Genomic DNA, 12,233 nt, shown 5'->3' with positions numbered 1-12,233 from the left:
TTACCTGAACTTTTTCGTTATTCTTTTCCCATAATAACATGTCTTTTCGAGCCAAAAGTTCCTTTTCTCTACAACGTAGAACTTCCAAACAGTCTGATTCTTCTTTGACTAAGCGCTTTAGCTCATCAGTCAGTTTTTGTACTTTATTTTTATACTGATCATGCATCTGAACTCTTTCCTGAAAGTAAAATATATATATTAGATATCTAGACTCTTTTCATCATTTTATACACTATTTAATATTTATATAGTTGTTTTTTCCAAAATCCAGTAATATATTCAAAAATAAAACAAAACTAATATTTATATTTGTATGTTCACTAAGAAGATCAATTCCTGATAGACAAATTTGATTTTAAAATAACACCAGTAAGGTCAAATATTGGTAAGGAGGGGTATTCACACTCCATACCGAAAGAATAACCTCTCCTCTTCGAGATCACTGTTGTTTGATAAGAAACACCACAACAGACACCCAATTGATACTTTTGAATAGGTATGTAAGGCGTCTCACTCGAACAGCAAAAACTGCCCTTGCTCAATTGAAGTCAGAATAAAACCACTAGCTTAACAGTTGCTTCTCAAGCATAAATATATCTATTCACAGTACGTGACCCAATGACAACTCTACTCTACATAATGTCGCCTATCTGCATTCATACCCAAATATGCAAATAATATCGAGTCATATTAATTTATGGCTTGGGCTTGTTGAAGTGACAAGATTCTTTTATATAAACCCAGGTTTCATTCAGCATTCCTATCAATTTCCTTATCCTTATTCTTACGTATGACTTTCCCAACCTACCCCCATTGAAAAACGGTTTACTAGCGGCGTTTTGCCACAACGACAACAAAGAAACCTTCCTCATCCTTACTCTTACATTACAATATATTACTTCTTCCGTTCCACTTCACTGTCAAGGGTCTTGTCAACATTTTATGTATTTAGTTTCAGGTCGATATTTGTCTACAACATTAATAATAAAACCTTATATTATAGGTGTCCATATAATCCCACGCTAACAATTTTTCATGCTCTTGAAGATATAATAGATTGTTTCGGTGAACTTAAAAACTTTCTCTACTTGAAAATTTATTTATTTCCTAATCATCTTCAGAAATTATTTATGTAAACTAAGCTACTGCTTAAAATCTTATTCTTGCAGTTATATTTTAAGATCTTAAGCGATATAGACAATTATATGATCAGACCAACATGGTTCATGCAAATATACATGACTCTATTTTGCATTTTTAACAGATTATATTTTAAAGGGTTTTGCATTTTCGGCAGAAATATAAATAACATAATCACAGACTCATTAAAAGCACTTACAATATTCAACTGCTTTAGTGCATTTTCAATAGTTTCCAGTATTTTTCGATTTTCATCTTGCAATTCGGGATCATCACGTGTCATCGGTTTTGTAGGATAATATTGTCTTTCACGTTTTGGTGGAGTACTCGTCATGCTAGTACTCAAAGCATCTTCATCAGCATAAAAACTCGAACTGAGCAGATTTTCACGCGAAGAAGTTATCAGTGATAAACGCGACATATCCAATTGTGAACGACTAAGATCTTTACGTAATTTCGCCGCTTCAGCTGGATTATTAAAGCGAAATATATTGGTACGACCCAATAAAATAATATCACCCTGCGATATATTTGTTGGTTCATCTATAAGACGTGCATTCAACCAACATTGCGCCATTAAACGTGGATGTAAAGTAATTACACCATCTCTTAGCACAATGCTACAATGTTGTGGTCGTATTCCATCACCAGTCAATTCAATATCTTGTGGTATATCGCTATCATCAGTACCAATAAGAGTTTCACCTTCCTAAATGCATTCACGAAAAACAAGTGGTTCAATAATTTAAGTTAGCATAAATAAAAACACAAAATACCTTTAAACTATATAGTGTAACTCCTGTCGTCACATCATTATGTATGCCTATCAGATGTGGCATTTCGGAATCCAACACAACGCCAACTCCCGACTTACGTAAACCTAAACTCTTTTGCTCTTGTAATATAGATTGAGCTTCTTTCCACTTCTCCGTCCACTCTTCTGTTAATACTTTTTCTTGTGCTTCTTTCTTTTGCAAATCTTCTAGCATCTTAAGCGAAGGTTGTAGTGAATGCTATGGTGTGGAATAAAATCAATTTTATGTATTGCAAAGACTTTGAAATTTATTTCACTTACAATATCACCAGTTAACATAGACTTCAGTTTATTGATCTCTTCACGCAATTCTCGTATAAGTTTCACATTTGCATCCTCATTGATTGTCGGTTTGTTAATAATGTTCTTGGCACGATTGGCATAACGTAACGTACTCAGTGTTTCGCTGTAATTGCAATCGGCTGGCGATAGTGCTGCTATCATAATCGTTTTACTATTGCCTCCTAGACTGTCCTTCAACAGCCATGTCAATATGGAATCACGATAAGGTACATAAAGGATACGTTTCGATACGGTGGTTGTGTTCAGCACATAACTCGTTGTTGTGCCTGTTTGCTCCGCTAACGCTGAGATCACACTGCCCAGCGTCACGAGCGATTTATTAATGTGAGCCCCTTCTTTCAGGCGTTGACCAGTTGCTCCAGTCGCGTTGGCACGTTCACTGAAATATGTTACAAAAGCAATTTTAAAACTTCATTTCAATTCAAAAATCGCATGTTAACTACAAGAAGCAAATCGTTACTTATTGTTTCAGTTTTATGATTTAGTTTTCATTACTAATCACTTTATTACCATTTTTGTTACATGAATTTTTTATTTTTTTAATTGTTTAACTGATTGATATTTAAATTGAGGTGTAACAAAACTACCTTTCAAAACCATAATATGCAAAAAACCATTCATTGAAGAATGCAAAAAATATTAAATAAAATGAAGAGCTTCATGCCGTAGATTAGCTACAAACTATTAAATAATAAAAATAGTGTGTTATGAGAAGTTTGTCTAGAAGTATAAACTTATCTATTATAGTGGGACTAATGAATGCACACATACAATTAAATTATTATCTATTCAATCGAACGAACTTCCTACTGCAGCAATTTGGAAATGCAGAATCAGTGGTATGTAAAATATCTTTAGGGATGATGAGTGACGACTGATCGTCGTAGTTGACGAGTGGTTACGGGACATAGATTCGGCGTTTCTTGTAAGTTGGAGGTTCAGATCCCTACGGGTCACCACAATAAACTATCAGTGGTATCACAATGGGTTCATGTTGAGGGCTTAAGTGAAGTGGGTTTTTTTTGCAAGACGTACTGCTGCTTGTATATAAAAACATTTAATAACAATATCATTTGATTTAGTTTTCTGTATTTGACGTTTATCAAATGTAGTCTATTTAAGTTATTCTGCCAAAAAAACACTTCATCATACATTGAGTTAGGTTTAATCCAACTCTTTAAGAACACCTACTGCAGTAATTCCAAACAGCATTAAGAGGATAAAAAGATAAATTAAAGTTAGAAAGAAGTTAGGAAAGTAAATTAATAAATGAAGAGAAAAATAATGAGTACGGGCTTTGAAGGAACCAGGTATATATTAAGTGTAGTTCTTGCAATATTAATATATTAAACTCATTTCAAGAAATTTTTTTCATAATAAGATAGAGTAAGAAATTAACTTATTTTAAGGAGCTTTTTCTTTGAGCTAAGTTATATAAAGTTAACAGGTGATGATATGTAGACACACCTATAAATATTAGAGTTATGACTGCAGTCTTAATAGCAAGAAATTATAATATATTAAACTCATTTCAAGAAATTTTTTTCATAATAAGATAGAGTAAGAAATTAACTTATTTTAAGGAGCTTTTTATTTGAGCTAAGTTATATAAAGTTAACAGGCGATGATATGTAGACACACCTATAAATATTAGAGTTATGACTGCAGTCTTAATAGCAAGAAATGTAAATGGATTAGAAAATATGAGCTTACAAGATATGAGTTTACAAAATACGGGCTTACAAGATATAAGCTTACAAGATATGAGCTTACAAGATATGGGCTTACATGGGTTGGAATGAGGTATCAAAATTAGAATTATGACTGCAGTCTTAATTGCAAAAAATAAAAAAGGATTACAAGATATGGGCTTACAACATATGGGTTTACATTTGTTGGAATGAGGTATCAGAAGATAGATCAAATAAGAGAAGATAGGTCTGTTTGAAATATTAGTGGAATATTTCAATAAGCAAATATAAGTATTTGCTTATTGAAACTTGATTTAGATGAAGGAATCCAACCATTGGAAGGCTCAATAATCCAATAGGTCAAAAATTATTGTGTGAATTTGGACAAGAAAGAAGAGAAGCGACGCCATGAGGTGTAAGCAGCAATTGGAATATTTCTAAATTTGTTTTTGGCATTAAAAATATTTCTTTAGGAGATTAGATATGGTCTACACTACATTTTGAACTGTTGTATTGAATATTGGCATATAAAATAAACAAAGTTTAGTTTCCTGGTAACTAAAAAAACAAGAATGTAAAATACAACCAAGCTCTTAGCAATCGATTTTATATCGTAATCATAATCTCAGATTCACTGCTCAGACTATTAAACTCATTCATTTATTCGAGCTTACAGTCTTAATCGTAATTATTTTATATATGGTATAAAGGTATTTAAAGCGATCTTTATCTTTCCAACCGTAAATCTTAACCGTCTTTTTGTTAACAGTTATTTGACTTTGTTAGTATGCAGAACAAGACTACCTCAATCTTAGATTTACTTATTCAAAATTATTATTTTTTTTTTTGTTAATTTTATACATATTAATTGTTTCATTGTTGAACGATGTCAAAACGTAACGAAATGGAACGAACAACAAACCTTCCCGCCAAATCCACCAAATGTATTTTAGAAACAGTTTCGCTTGGCATGTCATTCATGAAGACAGCCTGCACAAATGTTATCGTAAAGATGGCATGACTGCGACTGCTGGTATCGTTCATATTAGTACTGGCAGTTGTACGTTGCATATTGCCACGCGTAATACATTCCTAAAAATTAAACAAAAAATAAATATATTACACTTATTAATTTAAACAAATAAATAAGTTATGCAACGCTATTGTATACCTGAATTTCATCAAAATCGGATACAGCATGCTGTGATAGATTCTCCACGTATGGACCCAGTGTACGATGTTCACGTACGCGTAAACCATGTCCAGTGGTTTGTGGTCCGAGTAAGTCTTTTACGCGTTCGTTATAGATTTCCAGATAGCTCGCATGTGTTTTATAACCAGTGCCAGACTCTTGACCAACACGCATACGCGCAAAAAGCTCTTGACAAATGCGCGGTATGAGACCGGGATTATCCGGAGTGCCCATCATTGTAAATGTCTTACCAGAACCAGTCTGTCCATAAGCAAAAACACAAGCATTATAGCCTATAAAGAAAGAAGTCAATATTTTTATTAAATTTATTTTTAGAAATACAAAAATTAATATAAATTAAGTTTAATACGTATACTTTATGGTGTCATGTCATGTTGTGCCAACAATTTTAAGTTTATGTACATGTCATATCAGCCTCCAAAAGTAAAAAAAATGTCGACCCTACGTGACACAACAGAAGTTGTAATTGTTCGCAAAGCAATTAACATAGTTTTTTATAAATAAATTTTAAATTTATCTTAGACAATTTTACTGCGGTTTCCAAATGCAGCTACAGTAGCGCATTAAGTAAAACTAAGGAAAATTTCACACAAATAACATTTAAGTTTTACAACAAATGCTAAGATTATGGAACAATAGATTATAAAAGATTATAAAAGTTTCTTGGACCTGACTAAGGACTTTTATTGTACTATCCTTAATAGTTCTAAAGAGCTATTAAGTTCTGGAAAGTAAAAAGTACAGTATTGCATTAAATAACTTAGCAGTCATTGTTGCACTACACAAGCTAATTTACAACAGCTGTAAATACCTATAAGTTCAAAAATGTGGCAACACTAGAAAATGTTTCCAATATGAAGAAGTTCATCAATTGCTACCAAGACACCAATATGGAATCATATCGCATGGGTAGATACGCCGACAGATTAGTGACTCTTTCCATCTTCTTCTGTCTTCCAGCTAAGACAATTGCCTGAGTATTATCTGAAGATTTTAACATTAAAAATCTTTATGCAAACGTTTCCTAAAAAAATGTTTAATAAAATTATTTTCTTAGTGTTCAGTTTTTTTTTTTTTGCTACAAGTAATTGGCACTTTCCTGTTTTTTTTCTATATTTTTATTGATGCAGTTAACTGACACTTTGGCTATTTATTGAATTTTATTTTGTTACGTTATTTTTAATGTTGATAGTTTCTGACAGTTGGCAGTTTTTTTAACACGTACATTTGAGCCAGTGACGGCATTGGTTTAAGTGGTGAACACGTTCATCTCATAATTAAATTTTTTCAATCATTTTATTAAAAATTAAAAATCTTCTAATAAATAGTTTTATTTTATAATGTCGACACTATCAATATTATTATTAAAACATGTTAAATAAAATAAATCAAAGAGACGCCCATGTTTTCTGTTGCTGTCATTTCACAGAAAGACCTCTCTGTTTCTCTAATGATTAGTTTTATTTATGTCATTATCTCACACTGACGGTTTTGTATTATAACACTAGTCGGTTTGTGGAGTATCTTAATCTATCGTATTTGTTTTTCAACATGTCGTATTGAATAGAATATGTTGCGTTGTGTTATCCTTAGGTGTACACTACTAATGGTTCCAGTTCCAGACCACCAGAGTTTTATATTATATCAATACGTGGCTTTATCATTGGCATTGTAGCAAATGATGTTATCCACTGAATATCTTAAACTACTCATGTAACATTAAAGTACTCGATTCATTAATGGTTCCAGTTCCAGACCACCAGATTTTTATTATATAAAAACGTGGCTTTATGTTATCCACTGAATGTTTTAAACTAAAACCTAATAAGTTGTCATCTAATTAGTACACTCCGCTACCGTTCCAATCTAAAAAAAGAAAACAAAAGATTGTCTAGCGCGACACATTGTCTACTTGCAAGTCGCGTGATATGTATACGGTGACGCTTGCGTTGCTCCTACCGCTAGAAAGAAGCGCCAATGTGACACAATCGCATATTTTTCCACACTCTGAATAGAGGTGAGTATCTATTTCCAGTTTCATTTACAATATTTTTAGTTTGGATTTTTATAGCAATAATGCGTTTGAAGTATTGTAGCGTGTGATTTCATGAGGTTTACATCGAACCAAAGAAAAAGCCAACAATAATAAAAAGCGTGATTTTATTTCATTTATTTTGGATTTTATTACATTTTAATTTGTTGCACACTTTTGTTGTAAAATGTGTAAAATGTGTAAAATGCTTCAAATTTTTGGTATGCGTTATACGCCATTCAGAAAGTATCTACAACGTGCTGTCACTCCAATATCTTGTGAATACTTTGCAATTGGAATTGAATTTTAATTCAATAACTCAGCACAACATGTCTAATACATTTTTAAATACTTTTTGACTTATACTCGTACCATACAGACAAGATACATATGCAAAGTTTGGTTTAATGGATTTTGGTATGCAAATTTTTTACTCATTAATCGGTTCCGACTATCTGTATTTCTTTCTACATATCTGTCTAACCGTCCGTCTACGTCTACTTTACGCTTAAGATTTCGCAAGCGAAAGTATCTATATGCAGTTTTCTTCGCCGCTTTGTAGATTTGTTAAACGCGGATTGATTAGTTTTTTGTAGGTGTAGACATTCAAATTTATTGCGGTCTTAGTCTTAATCTATGTTCGTTTACTTTAAAAACTGCCTTTGATAGAGTGAAAGCATTTATACAACAAATTTTTAATATACATATATTAATTTAACGCATTTTATAGTAATAATATTTTTTTTACAATAAATTTTTATAATTTTTTTATTGCAATTTGCCAAACTGCAAAATTAATGCGATACAGACACGCATTTTGGTTTTGTAATGTTTTTCCTTGTACAATATTATAAAATCACTTTTTACATTTTCCAACTATAATTATTAGTATTATTAATAAAATTATTTTATTGCATATAAAGGAAATGACTTGCTGAACTAAATTAGATAAACAACCTAAAAGACTTCCCAAATCAGTTCTTCTTATTATGATTAACTTCATACCTACCAACCTCAATCAATCTTCGTTCTATATTAACTTATTTTTTCATTTAATTAATTTATTTATTTTTATTAGTAGTAATTTTTTTAATTAATTGAATTTTTGCTGACCATAGAGCTCTTTTGAATATTGCTAAATACCCATCAACAGTGGTCTTGGTAATAATTCTTATATTTAATTATTTTTTGAGACTACAAGTTCCAAGATTCTTACTCGTGCCCTGCCAAATTTGAAGCTCAAAGTCAGAGCTCCCTAACCAACTGACCCAAACCCGTACTACTTGACTTTTATGTTGGCACATTTTTCGGGAGTTTTGTTAATTTGCTGTGAAAGTTTTATTTTCAAATTCACTTGCTTTGTTTGTATTAGAACGAAATTATTTAAGTTGAGCCTTTTCCGAGTTAGTGCATCTGAGCACTTTTACTCTATGATGGCTGGGGGATTTTTGCAGAGTTCCACACATTTCACTGACTACTTTGAGTATTCCTCATAATCTTCGTGATTATTCAATGTTTGATCTTAGACCTGTGTAACGCCCCGTGCAGTTAGTAACTACTCTGAGATTAGATAGTGGTAAGTAGAGCTCTGTCCCTTATGTATTTTTTGACCGGATCTATTTTAAGGTCTCTTAGCATGTCATTCGTGCGAATGTACCATGGCACTTTGAAGAGCCTTCGGAGAGCCTGACTTTGAGCAACTTGTAGCTTTTGGATAGTAGAGTTGGCAGCTTTGCTATATGCGACACACCTATAAAGTATTGCTGGTCTAATTATCTGGCTATAGATCAGCTTTCTGTTCTTTGCGCTAAGGTTGTTGTGTTTGAAAAGTGGTTGTAAGCAGTGCAGTATTTTTGCGTAACTACTTCTTTTGACTTGTATGTGCTTGTGCCAAGTAAACCGCTTATCAAACGTGATTCCTAAGTATTTAATTTTGTCCTCTCAATTAATCGCGATGTCACCAACTCTTACTCTCAGGGTATGGCACTTAATAGAGTTATAATAAACCAGCTGTAGAATAATTGAATTAGTTATATTTTTATATTTTTAACTGTTTAGTTTTTAATCTATTCTGTTTGTAGAGGCATTATACGTTGTAAACTTTTTATATTATTCTTTCTTATGTATAATTTATATATTTATTTATGTATATATTGATTTATTATATATTTATTTATTTATTTATATATATATTTATTTATTTATTTATATATAAATTTATTATATAAATAAATTAATATTGCATATATAAACGTATATATATTTTACTTATATACTTGAAATTATGCTTAAAAATTATACTCCATAATAAAATGTATTTTTATATCTTATATATTATAAGATATAAATTATTATATTATATCTTACTACTTTATAGTAAAAGTAGTAAATAGTAAAAGCACTATTAATACATTTATATCGAAATAACCAATTTACTAGTAGTCGATCATTATTTTCGCTTATATATGTAAAACGGCAATAGATTTTTTATGATTTCATCACAATAAAAGAATAGTAAAAAAAAAACGAAAATGGCTAATTAACACATTTCAAATAATATTAAATAAGTTATTTTAGTTAAATTTGCTTTATCTTCTACTTTTTCGACAAGAATTTAATAGCTTCCATTCACTTTTGTGAGAGGAAGTAGCCTTTAATGATTATATATAAATCTTGCAATCTAAGTAGATGTTAATTTGATTGTTCGCAAAATGTTAAATTGTATAAAATACTCTTTGAAATAATCCGATAGAGAAGGCCATTCTTAATGATGCTAAACTCTTCACATGTTTAAAGTCCTAAAATATAAAATTAGTACTGCGGCATAGTAGTAGAAATATATTAATATAATAATATAATATTGTATATAACATAATATGGTAAAACTAATTCATTAGGTAGGCTTCAAAGACTTGTTGGAAATATCTACAAACTTTGCAGAGAGATACGTTTCAGTTTGTCTACATTTACATCCATTATTCTATTCTTACGTCTGTTTAAATTACATTTAAATCAAACTTAAACCATTGATTAGGAATCTAAAATTTATTAAGTCTCTGAAGGATGAAATTACTGTTTCGTTATCCGAACACGGATAATTAAAACTTAATACATTTATTACTTAACTGACTTAAATAGTCACTCACATGCATTCATACGCATGTCTAGATACCAAAATAAACGTATATTTTAACATAGGATATGCAATATCATATATAAATTATAATAAGCGACTTCAATTTATCATTTATTCATTGGTCTGGCCAAGCTAAACTTGTTTGTTACTTATCATCAACTTTATCTGAAATGATTTAATAAGAATAATACAAGGAAATAATAACAGTTAGGGTAACTCGCATCTAACAGGAGTCTTTGATGGCATTACAATGAGCAATAAATGTCTCCGACTGGAAGTGTTGATAATCTGTCAAATCATAAAACATACGCATAACGTGCTCATGCCTTATCAAACATTATTACTTCACACTATATATAACTGTGTTGTGGTTGCCCAATATTTCTAACTCTGTGTTATATAGTCTTTTCCATAGGTGTCCAATTTTAGATTGGACCCATTGTTCATTCCTGAATTTTTCTTTTCAAGATTTGTAGATGCTTTGCAAGTGATAGCACGAAAAGGCCAAGCCTTGCATCGATAGTTTATATAGAATTAGATAAGCTTTGTGTGTATACGATTATCCAAATTTTCACTACTTGAAAACAGCATTGATTACAAATAATTTGGTGTTAAAAAAAACACAAAAACAAAAAAAACATTTATAGTTTTTTTTTTTTGCTCATATGATATAGAAACTCACTAGAGATGTCAGGATTTAGCTATGTTTTATATACCGAAAATTCCAGATTAGTATAAGTATCAAAAACTAAGATCTCCCTTATCTCCACAATTAAGTATAAATTTTCCAAAGTATTAATCTCAAAAAATTATACAAACTAGCTCTTCAATAGTGTGATTATAGCTCTGGAATTAGCTCTGTTTTATATACCGAAAATTCCAGATTAGGTTAAGTATCAAAAACTAACATCCCTAATCTCCACATTAAAGCATACATTTTCCAAAGTATTAATCTTTAAAATGTATACAAATAAGTTCTTCAACAGTATGATTCAATAACCTACAAATGCTCGCTGAGTGTCAAACATAAACCACCTAGTTTGAGACTTGAAACAACCGAGATTGCATTGTACACTGGTTTTTATATTATGTTAAGTTGTCTTAAGTAGTGTACTTTAAGGTGACATAACAGGCGTGTTAATTTAGGTGCTATTCCAAGGGAGATATGTCTCTCAAGTGAGTCACGAAACCTCTTTGAAAACCATGGAGTCTTGTGTATAATCTAAACATTTCTGAAAGATTAAAATTAGCGTGCAGCATCGTGACTGAGTTAAGATAATAAATATTTTTATTGAGTTAAGTTTTAATGAAATATCGAATGTATAAATATAATTTCAATTAAGAAATTAATGTTTTCAATTAATAGCAATCGACAATTCATAAATAAAACTTCGCTTTCCTAAAGAGAAAGGGGAATGCTAGCAATGTAGAGTACCAGAAATACCGAAAATTGTATGGGCAAGAAAATTTATTAGAGCCATAAATCAAAAATTAATGATAAATGTCATCAGTAAATTTATGCCTAATTAGAGCAGAAATGTATGTGATAGCAATAATAAACAAAAAGCGTAGCGATATCTTTTCAATAATTATTATGTATACATTTTGAAATTCGATAAAATTTCATTGGAATGAGCACACTTTTGCGGCAAAGTGGGTGGGTTAAAATGGTTATCAGCTGAAGCAGTCAAAGTAAATTAATGACAAAATAATTTAAACACTGTGTGAAGAGATTTTGTTGCAACAAAAACTTTAGACACAAGGCCTAGGCCTAGGCTTACTAAATTTATCGAAAAGCGTAACCAAATTGCAAAAACGAAAAATAAATATAAGTATTAAGAAATGAAGTCATTTAAATTTGAAAATAGCAGAGGAGTAATTCAAGTCATCAATTTGACATAAAA

The 12,233-nt window shown here is 30.9% G+C and overlaps 1 protein-coding gene across 1 annotated transcript in view; it reads right to left on the bottom strand.

The window, feature by feature from the left end:
- Window positions 1-5,452, bottom strand: part of LOC119676752 (kinesin-like protein Klp98A) — a gene marked incomplete at its 5' end in the record, with an annotated part of 10,754 nt that extends 5,302 nt beyond the window's left edge. The window contains 6 exons of the mRNA XM_038088006.1: window positions 5-178; window positions 1,340-1,849; window positions 1,917-2,153; window positions 2,216-2,636; window positions 4,871-5,040; window positions 5,120-5,452. Coding sequence (XP_037943934.1) covers window positions 5-178; window positions 1,340-1,849; window positions 1,917-2,153; window positions 2,216-2,636; window positions 4,871-5,040; window positions 5,120-5,452 — 1,845 coding nt within the window. The remainder of the gene's footprint in view (window positions 1-4; window positions 179-1,339; window positions 1,850-1,916; window positions 2,154-2,215; window positions 2,637-4,870; window positions 5,041-5,119) is intronic.
- Window positions 5,453-12,233: the final 6,781 nt, after the last annotated feature.

This window comes from Teleopsis dalmanni, chromosome 2 (assembly GCF_002237135.1).
Source record: "Teleopsis dalmanni isolate 2A chromosome 2, ASM223713v2, whole genome shotgun sequence".
In the NCBI taxonomy this organism is placed as follows: domain Eukaryota; kingdom Metazoa; phylum Arthropoda; class Insecta; order Diptera; family Diopsidae; genus Teleopsis; species Teleopsis dalmanni.
The sequence above is the reverse complement of the archived record's forward strand: the minus strand, read 5'-3'. Positions and strand labels throughout refer to the sequence as shown.